At 38.4% G+C, this 24934-nt stretch overlaps 2 protein-coding genes and 3 long non-coding RNA genes across 6 annotated transcripts in view; 4 read left to right on the top strand and 1 right to left on the bottom strand.

The window, feature by feature from the left end:
- The window catches only part of LOC127952730 (gastrula zinc finger protein XlCGF49.1), an 88182-nt gene that overhangs the window by 40982 nt on the left and 22266 nt on the right, over positions 1–24934 (bottom strand). The window contains exon 1 of one of the 2 annotated variants that reach the window (XM_052551437.1): positions 11658–11703. The exons of the other annotated variant lie outside the window; for it this stretch is intronic. The gene's annotated coding sequence lies outside the window, so the exon portion shown is untranslated. Of the gene's footprint in view, positions 1–11657; positions 11704–24934 lie in introns of those variants that run through there. 2 annotated transcript variants of the gene reach the window in all.
- On the top strand, positions 1231–5388 carry LOC127953050 (uncharacterized). The gene is made up of 10 exons (XM_052551944.1): positions 1231–1707; positions 2224–2767; positions 2858–2997; positions 3287–3491; positions 3577–3678; positions 3877–4070; positions 4153–4294; positions 4391–5035; positions 5116–5204; positions 5383–5388. The coding sequence occupies exons 1-10, from the start codon at positions 1231–1233 to the stop codon at positions 5386–5388; spliced, it is 2544 nt and encodes an 847-aa protein (XP_052407904.1).
- On the top strand, positions 5619–6051 carry LOC127952753 (uncharacterized). The gene is made up of 3 exons (XR_008153050.1): positions 5619–5740; positions 5823–5870; positions 5971–6051. It is a non-coding gene; the product is annotated as an uncharacterized LOC127952753 (long non-coding RNA).
- LOC127952751 (uncharacterized) lies at positions 7293–8271 on the top strand. The gene is made up of 4 exons (XR_008153048.1): positions 7293–7319; positions 7416–7477; positions 8082–8116; positions 8201–8271. It is a non-coding gene; the product is annotated as an uncharacterized LOC127952751 (long non-coding RNA).
- On the top strand, positions 8373–9535 carry LOC127952749 (uncharacterized). Its single transcript, XR_008153046.1, has 4 exons — positions 8373–8520; positions 8586–8739; positions 8819–8929; positions 9316–9535. It is a non-coding gene; the product is annotated as an uncharacterized LOC127952749 (long non-coding RNA).

The following is a 24934-nucleotide window of genomic DNA, read 5'->3' as shown; positions in this document are numbered from 1 at the left end:
TCTGAAGTCGTGATTACTAGCTCATTGGAAGGGCGTTCATTTGCCATTTTTTTAAACTAGGAAAGTAATATTTACGATTACTCGGACAGCACGTGACTGCAGCATTGGCAATACAGACAAATTACAGCATTACAGTGTCTTACAATACCCTTTTTTTTTTTTTTGCAAAATATTTCTGCAATCCATTTCTACGCTGCAGATAATGGACACCGGAGGAGACCATAAGCAGGTAAGTTAACGTTATTGTGACTAAGAAAAAAAGTACGTTATGTGTTATGACTGCACTGAGATAAATTCAAACTTTTTTAATAGATTTGGTACAGTTTTCCTAAAGAATGATGTAAATTTGTAAAAGTCTTAGTTAAAACTCTTAACTGATTATTGTTGATTCTAACAAAACTGGTCATTGTTTGAAATCCTGCTCTTTTTTTTTTTTTTTTTTTACATGTAATTTGTCATGCAGTTGAAACTTTTTTTTTCCAATTTAATACTCATAACTAAATAATAAGTAAATTGGCTTGGTTTAACAGGAAGGGGCTTATTAGGACATTTAAGTAGCTTTTAAAAACATAACCTAGAAAAAAAAAAACATTACCAATGGGCATTTTGAGACAAAACAATTGCACTGATTTGCTTTCAGTTATGACAACTAAAATATACATTTTAGTCTAGAACTAGCTTAAGCCTTCTCTGAAAACTGGAGGTAAATGTTAAACACGCATTATTGTGTTTTTTAGGTTCACGTTTCAGTGAAAAATGTGCTTGACACTCTTGAGGCATACCAGTGCCTCAAGTGCACAAAGTTTCACTGCCCCATTTGTCCAAAGGACAAAATAAAATTTGAGGAGTGCTTCCAAGCAACAGGCCATCTTCAGTCCCATTTATCCTGGGTGGTTGTACATGGCCGTAAGTAGACCAAATAATTTTATTTGTTACAATAATTATGTATTGGTGTTCATTAATAGCCAGTAAATATTGACAAAAGGTAATATTTTTAAAATACTTTTTTTAGGCTTCAAAATATATAAATGCCACCTCTTGTGTCACAAAGCTGCACATTATCATTGTTGTTACTGTGGCAAACCAATATTACGTCGGACAGACTTGGAAAAACACCTCCTTAGACACACCACAAATATAAGTGCAGAAAGACATTCAACCAGGACAATCGCACAACATAAACAACAACCTTCTACTGTGGCCAGTGCAACAGGGTTCCATAAATCCTGCATGGCTGAAAAACAGCAGCACATCAGCAGACCATTGACCGTGGCCAATAAACTGGGGGACCAGCCATCCACTGTGGCCAATGTACCAACTGACCAGCCATTCACCATGGACTACGAACATGGGGACCAGCCATCAATTGTGGCCCATGTATCAACTGACCAGCTATCCACCATGAACTTCGATCATGGGGAGCAGCCATTCACTGTGGCCCATGTACCAACTGACCAGCTATCCACCATGGACTACGAACATGGGGACCAGCCATCAATTGTGGCCCATGTATCAACTGACCAGCTATCCACCATGAACTACGATCATGGGGAGCAGCCATTCACTGTGGCCCATGTACCAACTGACCAGCCATTCACCATGGACTACGAACATGGGGACCAGCCATCAACTGTGGCCCATGTACCAACTGACCAGCCATCCACCATGGACTACGAACATGGGGACCAGCCATCAACTGTGGCCCATGTATCAACTGACCAGCCATCCACAATGAACCAAAAACATTGGGTTCTACCATCTGTGGAGCAGGAGCTGAGACATCTTAAAACAAGTCAGAAATTAGTTTCATGTTCTAAATGTAATGTTAATCTATACTTGAAAAATTTGCAACGACACATAAAAAGAAAGCATGCAACTGAAAAAATGGACATATGTGCTGACTGTCATCTTGCGAGTCAGTGTATAGATGCAGTGAATGGTATTTTTGCAGTTGCCAAAACTTTTCGTGGGCCACCTGTTCCTGTCCATGTAAAGCAAAAACTGAGAGGTCCAAATGAATGTGAGGTGGATGATTGCTCGTTGTTTTATGACATAGCAGGTAGGAGTGGGCATCAAGCATTTAGATGTTCTCACCTAAGGTCGCTTGACTATTGTTCAACACCCTCAAACACCTGTCATCTTGAGGAAGACACATTGACTGAGCTTGTAAAGCAGAGATGGTTTACAGAAAACAAGAAAGAAATGTGTCTTGCCCGACTAAAGGAGGCAGCAGACCAAAGTGCCCCCCTTGCTGTGGGTGTTGATATTGGACCACCCAAAAAGCATTATGTGTCTGTCTTGGAGAACAAATCTTCATACTACAGTCGGTTGGGAAGGGTGATGGTTATGTATGATGCCCAGAGAAACAGCTGGCATTGTCCCTGTGTTAATGCACGGATGTCATGTCCACATAAGTGTGTGGCGAAGTGGTTTCTCTTTCAAACGAATAGACTGCTTTTTAAATCTGTTAAATCAACTGGACCAGATGAAGACAACTTGGATGAACATCAATTAAACAGCAAGGAAAAGCCGTTTGGACTTGGAAAAGAACTTTTGCAAAGAATTTTAAAGTATGTCTTGGATAAGAAGCAGTATCCATCAAACCTTCCTGAAAATCTTTGCAAACCAGTGTTTGATCCTCCCCCACCAAAACACATTGTGCCATCAGAGAAGTTTTGCACTGAATGCTGTCATAATTTGCCTCTAAGTGACCCCATCCTGATCACAGCAAAAGCTAAAATTGTGACACTGACATGTGTCTATGAAGGTAAGTATTGTAAAATATATCTTTCTAACTAAATATTACAGCATGTTGGTATATTCCCATCTATGTATCTAATAATTTTATTTTATTCAGGAATAAGCACATACTTCAAGAAATGTCTAAGATGTGGAATGGAGTACCGTTACCAAGACTGGGAGGATGGAATCCACAACTTTGACAATCACATTCTCATGGGTTTCCACTTATGTTTGTATTTAAGGGCATCACTCCAGGTATGATACTTGAACATTTTAAATGAGCCTTTATTCCACAAAATGCTGAATTAGTGACAAGTATTTCAACACAAATATTTTTGGGTCTTAAACTAATTAAATATCTCTTTAGACACAGAACTTTACAGCATATTGAATTATTATTATTATTATTACAGATATATAATTCTGCTTCATGTTGTGGACTGATACATCAGTGAAAATGAATTATTTTCATGCAAGTTAATTGTTCAGTGTTTGATGTTAATACCTGTAACAAATTATAACACTTGTTTATATTTGCCAATAGACTCATAATGCAGCAGGCAGAGTTTTCAAAGCAATGGAACTTGCATCTGGTTTGAAGCTACCTCCACACAACCGTCTGTTTCATGGCTACCTACATTTTGAAGCATTGGTGCAACATGACTACAAATATTCATGCATCAATTGTGGCTCTCATCCTCCTGTGGTTATTATGGATCTTCATAAAAAGGGAGTGTTTAGCATGCCAGGTAAGACAACGTATAAAAGCTATTCTGAAAAATTGATTTTTATGGTGTCGGAAAAAAAAAGGTTTGTTACCTTTTACTTTTACAGTGAGTGAGATACCAGATCCAGCTGAGTATACTGGGAAAGTTAATGTGAAAGACTTCTGGGAGTCCGTGTCCTTAAATATAATTTCCCTCGGGTTTGTAAATGGTAAGACATGGATTTCCTTTACCATTGAACTAAGAATCAGAACATTTTCAATCAATATCTAGGGTATGTTGTAGTCCAGTTAAAAATTAAAAAGTGATTAAAGTGTTAGCTCACCCAAAAATTTAGTTTCTGTCATTAAGTACTCACCCTCGTGTCACTGAGGCTTTGTTGTCATTACTTTATTGTTTTCTCATGTAGTTGGAGAAGAGAATCCATTTGTTGTTAAGCCAACATTCGGTTTTTGGGCACCATGGATTGGACCAGAAACTCGAAAATCTGATTTGGTTCTAAACACAGAGTGGGAAAAGGTACATCGCCCAGCAAAACCAAAAGAGCAGGCAGATGTGGATATATCTGAAGATAGACTTCTTGAGGAAGTCATGAAAATGAAGGTTAGGATTACTTATTTAATTTTGTCTATGTGGCTTTATGTATCCTTATTTTACAGTATGGAAAATTGTATGAATGGTATAGGTTGATGACGTCAAGAACCTGTGCAAAGCTTGTGGGGTTAATCCATGTGGTTCAAAAACAGACCTTATTCTCAGGCTTCATAATGAAATTAGGAGCAGGAGCACCTATGATAAAATTTTTCAAAAAGTCTGGGGTGCATCAGGTATGGAACCATACTCCAATTATGTCAATCAATTGAAGCTTCAAATAATTTACTTATTATTATTATTATTATTATTATTATTGTTGTTGTTTTTAGGAGGCTGGTCTACAGTTATGTGTCCATGTGGAGTGGTATACACCCTTAAATTTAACATGAGAGCGGAAAGTCCAAGGGACTACATTGATATTTTACAGTCATGGCAACATTTACCAAATGTTACCATTTATGATTTTGCAAGAGGTCTAGCAACACATGGAAATCTGAGGGACCCATTAAAGTTGACATTTTCTCCAAACGAGGGAAGACTTCTTAGCCCTACTGTTGAAAACATTTCTTTAGCCAAAGAAGGCAAGGTCAAGGTTAATCTTCCCTGGTTAACAGAGCCACAAAATCCTCCAGATATCAATGGACATCCTATAACAGGGAGTTCAGAGCATTATGTGCTCTATGACAAACTGCACGAAACAAATGCCAAAGATCCCAAAGACTTTTTAAGAAGAACTGCTTTGGTGCCAGAACTGGCTGGAAAGGTTAATACACAAGTGGCAGAACAATTTTTTGCCCAAATGGAGAAGAACAATTACTTTCTAAACATGATGTCTCCCAGCTCTCAGATCTTTCTTATTCGAAATATAGTTCACCATCACAACATTCTGCTTAACCAATCAAGGCTAGAGAAAATACAGAAGTCAATGGGGGCCAGACAATTCTCCATGAACAAGGACGGACAGCTTGTCATTGGTAACACACATTGGTTTAAAACCTTAAAAAATGTTTGTGCTAGAGCAAGTGTACTATTTTCTTTTTCTTTTTTCTTTCAGGTCATTCTCAAGATAGAACCTTAACATTGTCACAGTTTGAACTTGCAGATAATCTGCACAAAGATGAGGCTGTTACTAAACTACAGAATGTGAGTGCTACCTGTAGGTGCTGGCAGTATCCATTAAGAGCTGAACTACAGGAAAAGGTATTAAATCAAGTCAGCTTTATTTGTATAGTAGTATTCACAATATTGTACAGTTTCAAATACGATTTTCAGTAAATTATTCTGTCTGTAATGTCTTAAAGTTTACTCTGAGCGTTTTTAGGGCTGAGCGATATGCTATAGACTATTAAATAATTGTGCTTAAAGGGCTCATATGATGTTGCTAAAAAGAAAATTATTTGGTTTAATGCTATTTTTATGTGGTATAAGGTTCAAAAAACTTTTTAAAAAATTATTTTCCACAATGTACATTAAGGAAAAAAGGAAAAATTTTAATTGATCATATGACCCCTTTAATAAAATGCATGTTGTAGTCATGTTTTTCTTCTTTTTTTTTTCAGGTTTCACATGTGCTGGATGCAGCCAAGGATCATAAAGAGCACATTGTACGTGTTTATGGTGAAACACTAACCCGTGAAGACTTTTTGACATTAGGACTACAGAACGACACTGAGGCCATGGTAAGACAATGGAGTAATATGCATTCTCATATCAGTTGTGTAATTTTCTTGGTCATGGATTTTATGTTTGTGTGTCCTGCAGATTCTGAATTCCTGTCTTAGGGTAACTGCACATATTGGATCTATGAGGGTAACTGCAGTGTCAACTACCATGCCCTACATATTAACAGTATGAGGTGCAGAATTTAATTTGTTAAACAAAAACATTCTTTGTAAACTTTGTGTCACAGAACGTTCAAGTCTGGGTGGCCAGAAGTTACGTTTCAGTGACCTGGTTACCACCTCTTTCTACAAACCCAATGGATCACTTTTCCCTAAGATGTATACTTTGTTTCTGACGATTTTTACTGAAGTGTGTTGGTGGATGTGTGGAGAAATTGTTCATACTTTAAAGGTGGACATTTCCAACTTTGATGTTATTTTACTTCCATCTTGGAAAGAAGGCCATTGGATGATTGCTGTAAGTTTATTAAAGTAATCATATTTAAAGCCATGTTTTTGTCACCAGTTTTTTTTTTTTTTCACCGTTTCAATCATATTATTTTGCTTTATTTTAAAGTTAACGTTTAAGCAATAATTTGTATGGTAAAAGTATTTTGGGACATTTTTCAGATTATGAAGCCAAAGCAAAGACAGCTGTTCTTTCTTGACTCTATCTGCGGTTCTGGTTTAAGTGATGCCAGATACATGCATTTGTACAGGTCTTTCAACAGTTAACATGTTCAGCAGCAGTGTTGCCAGTTCTGTTTAAAACCCTACTGCTGTTTTGTTGTCTTACTCCTTAAGGAGTAGACCAATGATACTATGTTACTTTACTTTTTTGAAGGTGAACATGAAACGGAATTTAAACTCAATTTACTTTTGGGATGCGAGTTAAAAACTAAAAATAATTTTTTAATGCACTGATCAATTGCTCACAACAAGAAAAGTTAAACTGGGGCAATTCGATTTCATGTTGAAATCAAAATGTATGGTAGTTCTGTTCTATGCCATACATTTTTTTTTCTTTGTTCTGTTTATTCATGTTTAAACCAAAATGTTTAATTCATTAGCGTGCTTGCAAGCCAGCACTGTTGTGAAATTGCCATTAATTCATTAACACTGCCTTGCAAGCACTGCTATTATTACCTTAAAGAAAGATATTTCTTGCTCGTCTTTGTTCTGTGTTCATATACACTTTTTCCCCCTGTAATTGATAGAGCGCTTGCCCCAAAAATTGCACCAGGAATATGGTCAGAGACTGTCCTAGATGACATTACGGTGAGATTTTTCTGTAGACATCCCACATAGACCATGAGCACAGCTGCTTTTAAAATGTTAAAAGTTAATAATTGCTGTGGAAAAACACAACTATAACTGCATGCAAATTATATGTGGTGTATTTGATGTCATCCCTAGGACAATGCAAGACAAAAGATGTCAAACAACTGTGGCATATTTGTCTTAATGGCAAGTATATTTAAATAACTAACAGGGAAGTGTGATCAATTGCAATTTAGTACCTATTTTATTTTTGTTTCTTTGAATATTTTAGTATGCACTGTATGTTGTTCTGGGAGAAAAGTTTGACTTCACTGAAGTAAGTTTCTTTTTTTTTCTTTTTTTTATAGATGTTTGTAGCTGTATACATTTTCCATTAAATATTACACTAATTTATGCATTTTTATTTACACAGCTGAACATGAGGAACATAAGAAAATGGTGGTATGCCATACTGCTTGACAATTTCTCTTTAGAGTAAGTGATTTGATAAACGCCATAAGTATGAAAGTGCAGCTTTAAAAAAAAAATCTGTAAAGTGAAGACTGTTAACTCGTCAACAGTGAATTGTTTTAGGATGTCATTGTACTGAATGTTTAGTGACTAATGACACTTCATTACAGTAAAAATTGGGTTGGGTTGAAAAGCAGCAGCAAAGTGTTCCAATGCTGATAAAAATCAGCAAGATGAAACACTTGTATTCTCAACCTCGGGTTCCTTACATATCTTTTCTACAGTACATTTTGGGCTGGTTTTGAAGTCTGATGCTCACCAAGGCTTCATTTATTTGTTCAGTATTTAATATTGTTAATTCTAAATATATTTCATTTAGTTTTCTGCTTGTGTTTTAGTGTAATTTATTTCTGTAATGGCAAAGATGAATTTTTTACTCAGTCTTCAGTGTCACATGATCCTACAGAAATCGTTCTAATATTTTGATTTGATGCTCTAGAAACATTTATCAAAGCAGTGGCTGCTTCATACTTACACCCCTGCCCCCAACCCATTTTTCAATTTGTCATTAATATTTATTTATTTTTACTGTATTTGGTTTTGTTGCATGACAATCAAATTCTGGAAGACATGGAAGGAAGAGAAAAAGAGCGGATGTAGCTGGTATCATATTTTTCTGGTTTGCAGATATATTTTGTCAAACCCTACAATTAAACATTGATAGATGTTTCATCTATCCTTTTCTAGAAGAAGAAAACTCTGTACTACCTGAAACTTCTGTCAAGAGGAAAGCAGAACATGGATATGAACGTATGTTGTGTACTATGAACTTTGTGTTTTGAATTTTAATTTGTAAATAATATTGTTCAGCTAATTTTCAGTGCCAAATTACTTCAATTCAGCAGCCCAATCACCAATTGTACCTTCTGTTTTTAGCACGGTAAGCATAATCCATTTTTAATACCTATGATGATTTCAAATGTGTTCCATTGGTTTGAATCCACTTTTTTTCCCATAAGTATGACCTGTTAAAAGAAGATGACCCTCCAACATGCTTCATCTTCAAGGTACTGCAGTAATGTAGTTTACACTTTTTTTTTGTTCTAATGCCTGTGCTAAGTGTTATTATCAGTTATCAGGAGCATTGTTAAGGAACATATTGCTTGAAGTTATTCTTGAAGAAGGAGATGCTGCCTACATGAAATTGGCATTGGTTTGCACCAGATTCAGAAACCTAGTTGGGGAAAAAAGCTTCAAACAGCAGGCACACTTTTTGTGGCTACAAAGTAAGTATTGACATTAAAATTTTCATTTGTTTTGTCTTGGGTTTCTCCATGAACAAGGTTTTTACCTCCCCCCAATCAGGTGTTGCTTGTTGGAAAGATAAAACTGCAGAGTACAAACAAGACTTCTGGAGAATGTACTCCATCTCCACTTGTTTGGAGTGCTATGATGATTACAAAAGCTGCACACCTGGTACGTTTTGTGTAAATTGGTGGTAAATAAACTCTAGCTTTCTGTCTACTTGTGGAATTTAAAAGGAATATATCATTCCAATATAAAATTTAATTTACTTGGCATCATGCCATCTCTTGGGGTTTAAACTTTCTGGTCACAATTCACTTGCTTTGCATTAACCTACAGAGCTGAGAAATCGTTCTTGAATATATATATATATATATATATATATATATGTGTGTGTGTGTGTCTGTGTGTAATATGTTTAACATGAGAAATATACATCATATACATCTAGGATGGCATGTGGGAAGTAAATGAAGAGACCGTTTTAATTTTTGGGGTCAGGTATTACTTTAACGGCAGAAGTAAACATATACTTAATGTGCTTGTGTATCTACCAGGTTATGCTGGGAAGGGCAGAAGAGGTGAGTTACGTGGGATCTACTCAGAAGCCTTCCATCCAGGATTTTGCAGTCTCTCGTGTATGCAAGCCAAATGTGCTAATGAGTAGTTTAAATATACATAGAGAATGCATTGCACCATCCATCAGAATTGAGAAAGGAGTTGGACCATGGTACCATCAATCTTTTCCTCTTCAGTCTTGGAATTATTTTTTTGTGTTTTGTTTTAAGTTGGCTTGTATTTCCAATTTGATTTAGTTCAGATTAAATGTTTATTTGTTAAAGTTACTTCCATGTGTGGCCTCCCCTTTATAATGTTGTTTCACCTAGAGCAAGGTGGTTGTAACAATCTTAAACGAAAAATAATTAACTATCAGATTTCAAACTTGTGTACCATGTAAGGAAGAATGTTTATTCTGCCATTCACTTTCATTAAAAGACAATTGATAGAGGAAAAAAAACATACATTATGGTGTTGGTGGTGACAACATTTTTACATTAAAGCAAACATTTTATTGCTCTATGTAATTATCATTTTCTTAATACTTATACTTATTTGATTATAAAATAAATATCCAGCAATATACTTGAGTTTTTACAGTTGTCAAAAAAATATATATTACAACCTCTTGGTAATAAATACAATTTAAACTACGATGAAAAACATTTAATGTGGTTTTCATTAGTATCGCTACTTCCTGTCATCCTCATTAGCTGCGCATCCCGGCAATGACGTGGTGTTAGATTTCCGTGTAAACCCCGCCCATTTCTGAAATCCAGCCCACTAGCGGCAAAAGTTCCTCCCACTTGGAGGTCTCCTTGAAGTCCAGCCCACTTGCGGCTAAAGCTCCTCCCACTTGGAGGTCTCCGGGCTGCAGCGATACCTACTTGAAAATCCCAGAATCGATCCACAAATCGATTTATAGTCGCACCCCAAGTATTTACACTGTTTTATCCATGTGTGTCATCAGCGAGCGGTGAATCGAGCGATTTGAAACAATTATGGATTCAGAGGTATTTGATTAATTTGACTCAGTTTCTGTTGGTCCATCATTACTTGTCAATAACTGAATTCGTGTTCATGATAAACTGATTCATGATTCTGTCAAGGCCATTTCACAAAGGACATTGAGGCGTGAGTATCTAGTTAGCTTTCAATGCGGAATGAGAAATGCGGAAAGGGACAAAACCTGGGTGGTTTCACTGGTGACGTGGAGGCGGAGCCTCTATGAGACATTTTAATTATTTATCATACAGAGACATGAATAAAAAAAATACAGAATGTGGAAGATTGTGTGTAATTGAGCAGCAAATAAGCATTTTTTTCTGTTAATAATTTCGATTAAATCAACAGAGCCTTGGGGAACAGAAGATAATTTTTTCAAGCTTTTGAAAGGTGGAGTGCATCAGGGTTCAAAAAGGCTTGAAAATCAAGAATAATCAATCTGTTTTATTTAATAATTATTTTGTTTTGTTTAATATAACAACTGCTTTTGATTTGTTATATGTAACCCGACCAAAATAGCCCAACTGCAGTTTGATAGAGATTTATTGGAATGCACAATGAAAAAACATGATTTTTGAAAATAGTTAAAAATAGTTATGTTTTTACAAATTATTTATACAAATTTTACAAAATTTTTTTTTAAGAGTTATCAATCTGTAATGAAGTTCTTCTATTTACCCGAGACGGATTGAAAGCTGCTCTTTTGAATGGATGGGTTTCTTCATGTTTGTGATCCTTGTTGGCACCTTCTCGTTCAGTAGTTCAAAAAGTTCAAGGGTTAGCCTGAAGCAGCTCTTGAAGCTGAGAGGGTCATTATAAACTTCTAGAACAAAATGATGATAGTACCCCTGCTCTTCTCGGTAGTTCATGTACACATTTTATCTTCCTCGTTTTTTTTCTTTTGAGCACGAGCACATCAATAAGACATTTTTGCATTTCCAGCAAAGCCCTGAACCTGCGATGCATCGTTTAGGTTCAATTAATCTTCTAAATGTTCCTTTAGGATTGTATTTCCCCCAAATATTTTCTGAAATCCTGACCTCACAGGCGACGCTCTAAAAACAACTCCACTAATGGCACAAACACAATTTCCGTTGCATTTTATTTAGGTTTTAGTAAACACAAATTAAATGACTGTAAATATGGCAATGTCCCATGTGAAGGGGCCTTTACTCGTGTGGATGCACTTTACTCACAAAATAAAGGATATTAACGTTAGATAAAGTATTTCAACGTTACAATTAATATTAACTAATTAACTTGACACCTCTTGTAAAATTATAAAACAGACTGAACGATTTGCATTGATTTAAACACAAACAAATCACACACAAACCTTCAACAGAATCAACAGATGCAGGAGTACTGCGCAGACATATTACGTCACAATGTCATATCAAAATAAAGGTCCTCTTCTTCTGTGTTTTATGGCAGCACACACCCTTAATGTTGCATTACTGCCACCTGCTGTTTTCATTTGAACTTGATACTCTAATTTTATTATAGTCCAGTTCTTAAGAAATGAATCAATAATGTCCTTCCTTGGTCACCACTTGCACATTCTACAGTAGTTTTAGATTATATTCTTCCATATCTATTTCCCTTAGCTGATCCTTCAACACATGAAGAGTCTTGCCAATGCCCAATCCTCAACCTACTAATTATGACTTGTTTCCTCCATTTATTCCCTTTCTTACTTTCCATACCTACTTTATTTTGGATCGAATACAAATTTCATGATTCCACCAGATATAAGAAGTACCTGGACACACCTCTGTGTACTGTATCAGTGCATATTAGATGTAATATTAAATAGTATATGCAGTTCAAATTGTAGTAAAGTGAAAAATATAATAGCGAGCAATAGCTTTCTAACAGCAAATATATGTATTATTCCATAATAAATAAGTGAATATCTATTAATAATAGCAGTTAGAACATGTAATATCAAGGCTGTGTACAAAAAAATAAAGAGTGTAATATTGTGTAAAAAAAAAAAAAAAAAAAAAAGACAATAATGAAGAACTAGATAAAGAGGTTCGTCAAGACAAATTTAAGGATTGGCTAGAGAAAGCCTAGCTTGAAAGTTTAAAAGCATTGTAAAAGTGTGAAGTTTGAAAATTAATATATGTTAGCATGATTAGCAGGTTGTTAACATGATAAACATGTAGCTAACATGTCGTTAGCATGTTTCTAGCATGATTAGCATGCAACAGATCTATTGGTATGTGATTATTGGCTGTTGTGACACTAAAGTAGATCTGCTACATTAAATAATCTAAATATAAATGCACACTGATGCTTACCAGAACTGTTTCTCCCTAGATGTTTCCATGTTTATATAGTCTGGTAAATAACCCATGTTTTACTTGTGTCCACAAACATGGCATTAATCACCCGCAGGTACAATGAGACCTGCTGTTCGAGTAAGATTAATGAATCACTAGGAGCGAAACAAAGCATGTTTAAATATTTGACATAATAAAACTAAATTATTTGCTTCATTAGCCTACATTTGAATTCAGTTGCCACTAAAAATATTTACTCTTGCAGGTATATTTTAAGAGTTCCCTGCATTCCCTTGTAACTCTCCAAAAACGAGCAATCAGAGTTATTCATAAGGTAGGATACCAAGAACATACAAATATACTGTTTTTACAAATTAATATGCTTAAATTCATGGACTTAGTCGTTTTTTATACTGCACAATTAATGTATAAAGTAAATTGGATCCTACTACCAGCAAATATTCAAAAACTACTCATAAAAAGAGATAGCTGTTACAATTTGAGAGGTTATGGTCATTTTAAAGTACCGGCTTTCAGAACGACGAAGAAAAGTATGTGTGTGTCTGTGTGTGGTGCCAGGCTCTGGAATAACCTGAGAGCCCAACTCAAGCAGTGCCCATTCATTTATCAATTTAAATCAAAGTATAAACAAGTTATACTGTCTAAGTACAGGACAGAAGAATGTCCTTAGGTGTAGAAATGTAATTAGCTGCAGAGCAATCTATTTATGTTGGATTTTTTTGACTGACAAACTAAAAAGATAATATAAGTTAATCAAGATAATATAATTAAACTATTTATAATTATAAACAATTGTGGCCAGTAAATGTATTGAACTCATAACAAGTAAGGAACAAAAAGATCAAATTAAAAGATTGGTGACTAGCGAGTTGTTACTGGCAATGAGGTGTTTTTTTTTTTTTTGTGTGTGTGTTTTTTTTGTACTTATTGAAGATTCTTATTTTTGGAATTAGCAGAATGATTGTGAGTTAATGTTGATTGTACTGTCACTGGAATAGGACAACACTAATATGTGGCAACTGTCTTATCGATTATAGTAGATACCTACGGTTTAAATGTAAAAAAGGGGGTAGGCGTCAATAAGCTTAAGCTTCTGCCTACTCCTTTTGAGCATCAGATCCACGGTTTTATTTATTTGTTTTAATGTACTTGATCATTTGCACATGTATCCTTTTTGGTTTCGCCTGTTGTGTTGAGGCTTGTTAGTTGTTACTATGTTGATTTTGTGGAATTCTGATGCCCAAATAAAAACAGATGATGATGATGATATTATATAACTGCAGGCTTTCTTAAGCAGTCATGAAAACTTCTCCAAAACAGCCAAATAAATAAATCCAACTCCCCTTTAGAACAGTTGTCTGCCTATAAACATCGGCCTTTAACGGCTAGCTGTAGATTTTAAAGGATGCATTGAGCACACGCGCCAAGATGTGTAACAGAAGTATAAGCAGTGTTGGGGCGTTACTCTGAAAATGTAATTAAATTACTGATTATTCCTTTTAAAAGTAATCACGTTACTGTATCGATCTCTTTATTTCAAAAGTAATGTTACATTACATAAATAGTTACATTACTTTTATCTGTGGCCATGAAATTTACATGAAATCCCAGCATAAACACTCCTGATAAATATTTGTTATTAAAGCATTAACATTCACAAAACACTTATTTGTAACCAAAGCAAGCCTAGGCTGCTGCGTACATGGTTTGGCACGGCAGAATACCTGCAAATAGCACTGCATTTATAATCTCTAAAAAGATGCCTCCTCAGTTCATCGCAATATCACAAAGCTCAGTTATAACACAATTAATATTTGCATGAATTTTTCATAATGTCTATAATTTGTGTGCTATAATGAGAGGATTCGTGAGCACACACATTTCAGCACTGCACTGCACTCCTGCTGGCCATTGCATTCCCAAAATCAACATTGCTCAACACTGCATGCGTTACTTATAGTTAATTGTTTTTATTTTATATTCTTTATAGTTCTTGCTGCTTTTGTGCAATAGATTAATAACAATTTATTTGTTTTAGATATTTTATGTTCAGATATTTCTATCCTGTGGGAGTCCCGTGATTAATTTTATTCTCCCGCACTCACACTCTGTTGCATCGTGTCTCGCGGGAGTGCAGCTCTCTAATCCATTGTGCTATTACAATCTAGATTATAAAACACTGCATTCTGTCAGTAATGTGACATGGTAGTAATGTATTGAGACCTTGGCTTGTAACTATACTCTAGTTACTGTTTTGAAAATTATATTTCAGCTCATTTTAGAGTTTTGATGCACTATAAATATGCAAGTAATTTTTAACTGTTATACAACTACAGTATGATTTGCATACTACTGTGTTTTTCCCATGAAGAACTGTATTCTCTGATTTTGTTTTTCCCCCACTGAGATTAAATGGTGATGTGTATATAAAAACATGTAACAGTTTGGATTGTTGTTCATTTAATAATTATGACACATTATTTAAGATATATAAGTACTGTATAACAAGTGTAGCTCTCAGCCACTTTCATTTTGGTAATCTTGAAAACTGTGTTTCTGGATCAGGGTGATCCAGTCCAATGTTGCTTTGAAAAACTGACATAAAAGTAAAACGTATTACCTGAACTTGAATATGAAAAAAAAAAAGGGATTTCCAAATCAGGATCATTTTGATCCAGATTAAACTTTTTGAACAACTGGTCCCTAGAGACATCCTCTACAGGTCCTAAATGTCCAGGACAACTAAATGAGCCCAAGAGATAGATCCCCTCAAGACAACCTCGTCATCTAGAAGGCAATCAGGATCCAGGAAACCAAATACTCTGCATTTTGTCTGATTTGTCTGACAAATCTGACTTTGTGGCAACCTAGAATTAAACTTCTGGTTTTTTCTGGCCAGTAGAGAACGCCACACTATTTCGACACACAGTTTCCATTTAATACTGTAAAGCTGCTTTGGCACAATCTGAATTATAAAAATTGCTATGCAAAAAATGGTTACTTGTTTGTGGTTTTCAGCTCGGCCCATTATTCCAAACCTCCTGTCTAATCTATCTTAGCTCTCCGTGCCCACCTCCATCTGTCAGTGGATCATCAAATTCCTGACAGACAAGCAGCAGCCAGTAAAGCTGGGAAAAATCCAATCCAGCACCCGTACAATCAGCACTGGCGCCCCCCAGGGCTGTGTTCTCTCCCCACTGCTCTTCTTCCTCTACACCAATGACTGCACATCTGACCTCAGAAGACTACAGAGGATAGCCCAGACTGTTGAGTGAAAAGTGAAGTGACATTTAGCTAAGTATGGTGACCCATACTCAGAATTTGTGCTCTGCATCTAACCCATCCGAAGTGCACACACACAGAGCAGTGGGCAGCCATTTCTGCTGCGGCGCCTGGGGAGCAGTTGGGGGTTCGATGCCTTGCTCAAGGGCACCTAAGTCGTGGTACTGAGGGTGGAGAGATGGACTCCCCCCACCCACAATTCCTGCTGGCCCGAGACTCAAACTCACAAGCCTTCGATTGTGAGTCCGATTCTCTAACCACTAGGAAATGACTTCCACCTTTAAGCGACTTTGAGCGAATCACTGGTACAACCCTCCTCACTCTCCAAGAACTGTACATATCCAGAGTGAGTAAAAGGGCAGGCATCCAGCTGTGACAGCCTGCATACCTGTCTCTAGTAATTTTGTGTTTCAATAGGGCGAACCTGAGGGTGGATGGAGGACACCTGTGTTCAGATGTTCCTTTCCTGTTTAAAGCTCCCTACTTCCTGCCTTCAGGGTAGAGAGAGAGGTGTCTTTCTCTGGTGTGTCTTCTCCTTTATGTTTTCGTTTTTGCCTGCATTTTGCGTTTACCTGTGTTTTTGTTTGGTAAATAAATAGAGCACCTTTTGAGTAAATGTCTCCGTCCTATTTCTTTATCATAAACCCTGAGCCGGGTTATGACACAGCACACTCCCTCTTTGAACAGTTGCCATCTGGTCAACCCTACAGAGCTCTGAGCACCAGAATGACCAGACACAGGAACAGTTTTAAACACTTGACAATAAGATGAGGAACACACTATCATGCATTTAACACACTTTACATTTCAAATTTGCACATAACTTACCAGTACATACAAAATTGTCTATTTTGTATAGTGTGTTTTTGATATTTGTACATTATTCTCTTTATTATGTCTGTCTTTCTGTTGCACTAATGGAGCTTCTGTCACTAAAAACAAATGACTTGTATGTGTAAACGTACCTGGCAATAAAGCTCATGCTCACTCTCACTCTCTCACTTAACCTGTTAAATGTCACCCCGTCCCGTATACGGGACACCTACGTTGACTATACTATATTACAATCAAATCTAATCTAATCTTGACAAACTATATATCGTTGGAAAGGTCTAAGACTCCCAAATATATATTATACCAATATTTTTTGTTAAAAATTATGTAGGACATACAGGACATGAAGATGGCGCCTGTGTTCGGCTTTGCCTCTGCTCCTTCTCTGTTATCAAATGTAATTTTGGATTTTTTAGTGCTGTTTGTTGCTTTATCAGCCCTTACAACTAGTAGCTGTGTCTCAGCTACTTTTAAATATGATCGACACACTTTGTTCCGAATCAATGAGCAGATGAAAGACTTTTGTGTTACCTGGGCCAGGTACGCAGAGTTTTTCCCTCCAGTTTTTGAGTGCTCCACGTCATCACCGGAGTACCTGTTGCTAGCTAAGCCCCGCGGCAAGAGGAGGAAGCGGGGATCGAGGGCTGGAGTCGGGGCCAGGCTGAGGAAACACCGTGGGCAACTACCATGTCCGAGCGGCTCCGGATCTGTCTGGGACGAGCGGTGCCTGCGGTCGGTCCCGGTCCGTGAATCGGGCGGGAACTCGTCCGGAGCGTCTCCGTCCCTCCAATATGACCGGATTTTTCCGACTCGGCGGCTCCAAGATTTCCCTCTGCGTGAGCGGGTCCTGTGTCCTGTTACATGCCGGATCCTGTCACCGCAGCGCTGCCCTGATGATCAGCGCGCACCGGCCTTGGATCTGGCACAACCGACTCGGATTGCTCTACTCAACGCTCGCTCCATTGCAAACAAAGCCTTCTTCCTCAGCGAATTATTCTCAAAGGAACACCTTGACTTTATGTTCTTAACAGAGACCTGGCAGCGTGAAATGGAGTACACTCATCTGAACGAGCTGTGCCCTCCGGACTGTTCTGTGTTTGGGACACCGCGGACACAGCATGGCTCTGGTCCTACACATACAAAAGGCCACACTTTGGATCTTGTTTTCACTTTAGGCCTGAACATTGACCAGTTGAGTGTTACAGACATTAATGTGACAGACCACTGTTGTATATTTTTTAACTTGTCTTCCAATGTGGACTATCTTCCTTCCAAACCGATGTCACAAAGACGCATCATAAATGGATCCACAGCGGAGAAATTTTCAGAGTTATTTGAACCCAGTGTTTTTGATGGCTGTAGTGAGCCTGAATCTTTTATGCAGTCTTTTAATAACCACTGTTTGTCTGTTTTAAACATGGTTGCTCCGCTAAAAAGTAAAAGCACCTTCCCTAAAAATCCCTGCCCTTGGATAAATGAGGAAATCTTATCTTGCAGGAGAAACTGTCGTAAAATAGAACGTTTGTGGAAATGCACAAGTTTGGAAGTCCACAGACTGCACCTGAAGGACCTCATCGTGTCACTAAATGATAAAATAAAACAGGCCAGATCTGCCTATTTCTCTAATCTTGTTGTTATGAACAAGAAAAATCCTAAAGTCCTGTTTGACACAATATCAAGAATTGTCTCTCCTTCAGCTCCTCATGTACCAGTCCACTCAAAATCTGACTGCAACAGGTTTTTACATTCCTTTGTGAACAAGGTGCATGATATAAGAGCCTCTATAAACCCATTATCTGTCAACACATCTTGGGGTTTATCTCCTCAGAGCTCTTGGTCCACCTTCTCACCTGTCACTGAAGAGGACATTAAGGGTCTACTAAAAAAGGTGAAACCATCATCAAGCCCTCTAGATGTAATGCCAACTTCACTGCTTTTAAATGTATTTGATTTAGTTGGTCCATATGTTGTTAAACTGATCAACCTTTCTCTCTTAACTGGTTCTGTGCCCAGCTCTTTTAAACAAGCGGTCATCAGCCCCATTCTGAAAAAGCCCAATTTGGATTCTTCTGAACCAAACAACTACAGGCCAATCTCTAAATTGCCTTTTTTATCTAAAATCTTGGAGAGAGTGGTGGCGGAGCAGCTGACTGCGTTTCTTAATGAAAATAATTTTATAGAGAAATTTCAGTCAGGCTTCCGAAAATGTCATTCAACTGAGACTGCCCTGCTGAAGATTTCAAGTGACATTATGATGGCGGCTGACTCTGGGCAGTACACTGTCTTGATCCTACTGGATTTATCGTCTGCTTTTGATACTCTGGACCAAAATGTATTGTTAAAGCGTCTGCAAAATGAAACGGGTTTCTCTGGATCAGTTCTAAAGTGGTTTTCCTCCTACCTGAATGACAGATCATTTTGTGTCTCTATTAACAATATTCTGTCTGAAGTGACCCCTCTGTCATATGGAGTTCCTCAAGGCTCAGTCCTAGGTCCTCTTTTGTTTTTATTGTACATTCGCCCTCTTGGTGAAATAATTAACGGTTTTAAAAATGTTTCTTATCACTTTTATGCTGATGACATTCAGTTGTACTGTTCTTTTAAAGACTCTGAGTTTCATAAACTTACTGATTTGTTGGACTGCTTGTCTTGCATAAAGAACTGGTTATACAATAACTACCTACAGCTGAATACAAAAAAGACTGAAACTTTAATCTTTGCACCAGACCAAAAAATACCTCAAATCAAACAACACCTTGTTTCCATGGGTTCTTCCGTCCAGTCGAGCCTCAGAAACCTTGGTTTTCTGTTTGACCAATCGATATCTCTGGACAGTCATTCTAGACAGTTGGTCAAAAACTGTTTTTGTCATTTGAGGAATATTTCTAAATTGAGAGTGTTATTGTCTAAAACTGACTTGGAGATGATTATTCATGCTTTTATTTCTTCTCGTCTTGATTACTGTAATTCTCTTTTTACTTGTTTGAACAAATTGTCTCTGAGTCGACTACAAATGGTGCAAAATGCTGCAGCCAGGCTTTTAACTGGAACCAACAGAAGGGCGCACATTTCCCCGGTTTTATCTTCATTACATTGGCTTCCAGTCAAATTCTGAATTGATTTTAAAATTTTAGTCTTGACTTTTAGAGCCCTGCATGGACAGGCCCCCCAGTACATTACTGACCTGCTGACCCCTTACTCCTCCTCCCGCGCTCTTCGGTCTTCTGGTCAGAACCTTCTAACGGTCCCCAAAACCCGCTTTAAAACTCGGGGAGACCGGTCTTTCCAAGCAGTCGCCCCTAGACTCTGGAACGCCCTGCCCCTGTCACTGCGAGTGGACGTTTCTGTTGATTCTTTTAAAAAGCAGCTGAAGACACTTTTATTTAAACAAGCTTTTAGTTGATTGGGCTTTTATGTTTTATGTTTTTAATATTTTGTGGTTTTAATTTTTATTCTCTTAGTTTTATTGTTCTTTTATTGCACTTTGTAAAGCACTTTGTGATTTATATCTGTGAAAGGTGCTATATAAATAAAATTTACTTACTTAGGAAAAGTAATAGATGAATTTATGACAAGAGTGCACCCTCAGAAATCTACATTACAAAAGGAGCCATAACCTTTGTTTAAAAAAAAGACTTCCTCGTTGCCTTTTTCCCTATCACTTTTTAGAAATCATCAGAAGTTATATATCACTTGAAAACATAAAATCTCAAAATTCATCCTTCAAAACCCATTTTAAAATCAAACATTGCATTACCATGTAAATGGTACATCAAAATCATGTTACAAAATGTTTTCAGTCATGAATTATAAAAATTTAGGTTTGTATCATGCACATTCAAGTCTATCTTCAAAAACGTGAGTGACAGTTAACAGGTTAAGATCAGTTTTGGGTATAACGCTATTATAAATAAATGGCGTTACTAACGGTGTTACTTTTTTAACTAATTATTGTTTCCCCCATTACAAAACTGTTACCATTACTGATAATAAAACATGGTGTTACTATAATGGAGCTCACTGAAACCGTTTTCATTTGAGTCTATCCATATCAGTGGCAAGAAATTATAATATAATGAAGCACCTCACATAATCACATGCCACAATAAAAAAATAATATCGGGGAAAACCAAGTTATTTGACATTTGAATTATTATTATGTTTAAAAGTAACACAATAGTTTCCCTGGTATATTAGTTACTTTTATGATGGTGTAACTCAGTAACTAGCATTTACTTTTTATGAGAAGAAACTATTAAAACCCTCTCAAGCTCAAATTAAGTTTAAGTAACAGGAAAAATCTGATATTTGGGGAAAATTATCATATGGGGTAGTACAATAGAATCCTGACTTTTTTTAGAGAGACCTTCACATGCAAGGCGTTCTGGGATGTTGCAGATTTGCAACATTGGCCCAGTGTGGTAATTAGACACTGACGACTGAATATGATATGAACAATAACTTTTTATAAACAACTTTTCAAAAAATGTAACAAAGTGCTTTTCGGTGGCAGAACAACAACAAAAACAATATGGGATCTAAATCCAATATCTCAAATCCTCATTGAGTAGGGCATATTTCCAAGTCACTTTGTCATGTGGTACTCCAAGAAACAGTTTTTGTCTTTTGTAAAGCACAGAAGCACTTTGCCCTTCAGACAGGCCATTTGCGTGTAGCCATTCTTGCACAGTCTGCATCGTCCACGTTTCTCAGCATGGATGGGGAAATGATCACATCGGTCTAATCTGACATTAACTGATGGTGCAGAGGTGGAGGTGGGGCAGCTCGATGGGACGTAGATCATCTTCCAATGACAGTCGTCCTCTTTTCCTACTGTTCAAGTCAGCCTGTTTGCCAACCTTGATGAGGGCATCTGCAACTTGAACACAGAAGTCAAAAAGTGGCATATACTTCTTCTTCTGCTTCTGGGTGAGATGACGGCGATAGAGGAGCCAACCATTGACCAGTGATAGGTCAATCAAGTAGTACAAGATGTGCAGATACCAACGACGTGGGCACATGTCAATGCGATATAGAGCTGCAAACATATCTGCTAAGTCTACTCCTCCCATGTTGTGGTTGTACAATATGACAATGTGGGGTCTGTCCATTTCCACATATTCTTTCTTCTCTTTCGACCACCTTCTGCATCTCTCAACAGGTTCAGGGCCAATGAAGGATGATGCCAGCAACACTGCCTTGTTATCATACCACTTCACGATGGACATCCAACTTGTCTTTTCATATTTCACTTCATACGCACCACGCCCGGCCTTTGAGAGCTCCTTGTCACTCTTGAGGGTACATACAAAGAGACGGTTATGATTGATGGTAGCAACTGTTAGAATTCCCATTTTCTTCAGTTCCACAATGAGTTCAGGGGAAGTGAACCAGTTGTCGAAGAAGCACTTGTAGTTTAGTCCTTTTGGAATTTCTGATATGAGACGAAGCACAACTTCTCCGGCAACACCAAGTCCACACTCATTGGTCACGGTCCCTTTTCCAGTGTATACTTCAAAGTCATAGACTAGTCCAGTGACACCTGCACACGTAAAGACCTTGATTCCCCATTTATGCGGATTGTTCTTGATATAATGTTTCATTTCAATCTTTCCTTGAAGGGGATCACCTGCTCATCAATGGAGTGGTTTTCTTCTGGTTCAACCTTCAAACAGTTGGCCCAGACTTTCTCAAGAACTGGACGCACCTTGAATAATGGATCGTATCCAGGCTCACCCTTTTGCTTCACATTGTTATTGTCGTTCATGTGGATGTATGTACGCAGATTATCAAATCGCTTACGTCCTAAGACTGTCGCAATTGGGTCGTAGCGGGTTGCCGTCTGCCAGTACATGCGGTACGATGGCATACGTACTACGGTCATCAAGATGTGTAAACCAATGAATTGCTCTATTTCAGAAGGGGTTGTTTTAGGTTCTGGGCCATTCTTCATAACTGCATACAAGTTAGATTGGTTAGAAATATGTTCAAACACAGATTTGTCCATGAACTGATCAAAATACTACTTTGGACTTGGTACTTTGTCGCAAGTCAGAGCGGACCACCAATTTAACGTGTCTCGCTCCTCCCTCTAACTTCCACCTCGAGGAGGTCCCACAACACCACAATAAACGGACAGACAACCAAGGTTAAAATGTAACAATTTTATTTATTTAAAAGTTTGGGGAAAGAGAAACTTTAAAACTACTAATGATTCAAACTATTTTTGTCCACAGATACGGATTCCAGTCCTCGATAACACTCCTCTTCAGCCCTTCCTCGACAACACTCCACTTCAGCCCTTAATTTACAGCCGACTCCACTCCAGGTAAGTTTAAAGCACTAGTGGACAAGGGGATGCACACATACAGCGGGAGCTGCAGACTCACTAGGACTCCAATTGCAGGTAAGTACAGAGCGCAATATATGGGTAGATACTCACAGAGCTAGGCGGTTGACGTGCAGGGACTTTCTGGCTCTGGGGGGGGGGGGGTGGTTGGACTTCAAGACCCAAGGCTGGGCTGTTGGCTTACTGGGGTCCTTGCCCTCAAGCAAGTACAAAGTTCCATACACAGGTGGATGAGCACAAGCTGGGCTATTAACTCACCAGGGCTCTAGCGTTCAGGTAAGTACAGAGTTCAGAACACAGGTAGGTATTCACAGGGCTGAGCTGTTAGCGTGCAGGGGTTCTAGCGTTCAGGTAAGTACAGAGTTCAATACACCGGTGGGTATTCACAGGGCTGAGCTGTTAGCGTGCAGGGGTTCTAGCTCTCAGGTAAGTACAGCGTTCAATACACAGGTGAGTATTCACAGGGCTGGGCTGTTAGCGTGCAGGGGTTCTAGCTCTCAGGTAAGTACAGCGTTCAATACACAGGTGGGTATTCACAGGGCCGAGCTGTTAGCGTGCAGGGGTTCTAGCTCTCAGGTAAGTACAGAGTTCAATACACAGGTGAGTATTCACAGGGCTGGGCTGTTAACTGGCTACTCACCACTGAAGATATTCAGAGGTCAGTATTCCAAGCAGATACGGGTTTGGTCGATGACTGACGGCTGGTGGGCCTTACAGGTGAGACTGCAAACAATACTGGGCTTCCTGCCCAGCTTGGCAAGGGGGCACACAGGGGAGGATCGGCTGTTGTCTTTCGCTTCCCTCGTCGAAGAGACAGCACAGACGACACGCACAAGGCCGGTGGTTGCTGACAAGGCAAATGACACAACGTCACGTGGATGGAAGGGTAAGGCTTTGATTTTAAAGCTTACAGAGATCGCTGCGTGTGCGACGTCATCCAACCTCCTCCAGAGGCGCCTCCAACACGTCCAAGCTCCAGCTTACTTAAGGTAAAGACTGTGGTCGCCACCAATACACTGCTCCTCTCCGTCAGGCCTCTTCCTACGACCGGGGACACAGCCACGGACAAACACCACACACCATAAAGGCACTACAATTCTTCTCGTGTGTACACCTCAATATAACAGCACTCACCGCACTCCACACACTCAGTGAAAGAAGATCCGTGGTGTATTCCCGTTTCGGGCTCAGAGTCCTGGCGGGGCGTGTCAGATGGACTAAGGCAGGGGGCGGACCACAGCAGGCGTATATATCGTACACCAGAGTCTCTCCGTCTTTCCCAGTGATCTCCAACGCAAGGCACTACTATCAACATGGAGTAAACACACAAGCACTGAGGATTATTAGATCAACAAGAGAGGGGGGGGGGATTACCCACGGCTACTGAGAAATATGCAGTCGGAACCCTTTCTTAAAGGCAGTTAGTCTCCCTCCACATCCGTCATCCACTCTCCACAATATACAAGGAAAGTTCATAAAGTCTTCACCCACCAGTACAGTGTTGTCCTCTCCCAATACGAATTCAATGATCTCCTTCACTCAGGGGCCTTCCAAGCATAGGATCGCTCCTTCAACTCAATCCACAAAAAGATGTAAAAACAACATAAAAAAAAAGGTTGATCACTTAACTTCCTCCACACTTCCAATATCCACTTTCCTTGGATTCTCCGTTGCAGCCCATAAATCACAACATCCACGCCACGCCACACCAGCCACTTCTGTATCGTCTGGAACAACAGTGGAACAAACTACCCGCTTCCTGTTCATAAACCAGCCCCTTTTATATCTCTGCTTCCTCCCCGATCCTCCGATCGGTATCCGACACGTCCTCTTCCCACA

Source organism: Carassius gibelio, chromosome B3, assembly GCF_023724105.1.
Source record: "Carassius gibelio isolate Cgi1373 ecotype wild population from Czech Republic chromosome B3, carGib1.2-hapl.c, whole genome shotgun sequence".
NCBI lineage: Eukaryota > Metazoa > Chordata > Actinopteri > Cypriniformes > Cyprinidae > Carassius > Carassius gibelio.
Note: the sequence above shows the minus strand (reverse complement) of the source record. Positions and strands in the feature narration are given on the sequence as shown.

Bases quoted from the DNA above. Each gene is read 5' to 3' on its own strand.
- LOC127953050 (XM_052551944.1), top strand. From the start codon at position 1,231: ATGGCTGAAAAACAGCAGCACATCAGCAGACCATTGACCGTGGCCAAT. The intron at 2,768-2,857 runs GTAAGTATTGTA...TATTTTATTCAG, and splicing joins ACTGACATGTGTCTATGAAG to GAATAAGCACATACTTCAAG. The intron at 3,679-3,876 runs GTAAGACATGGA...TTTCTCATGTAG, and splicing joins TTCCCTCGGGTTTGTAAATG to TTGGAGAAGAGAATCCATTT.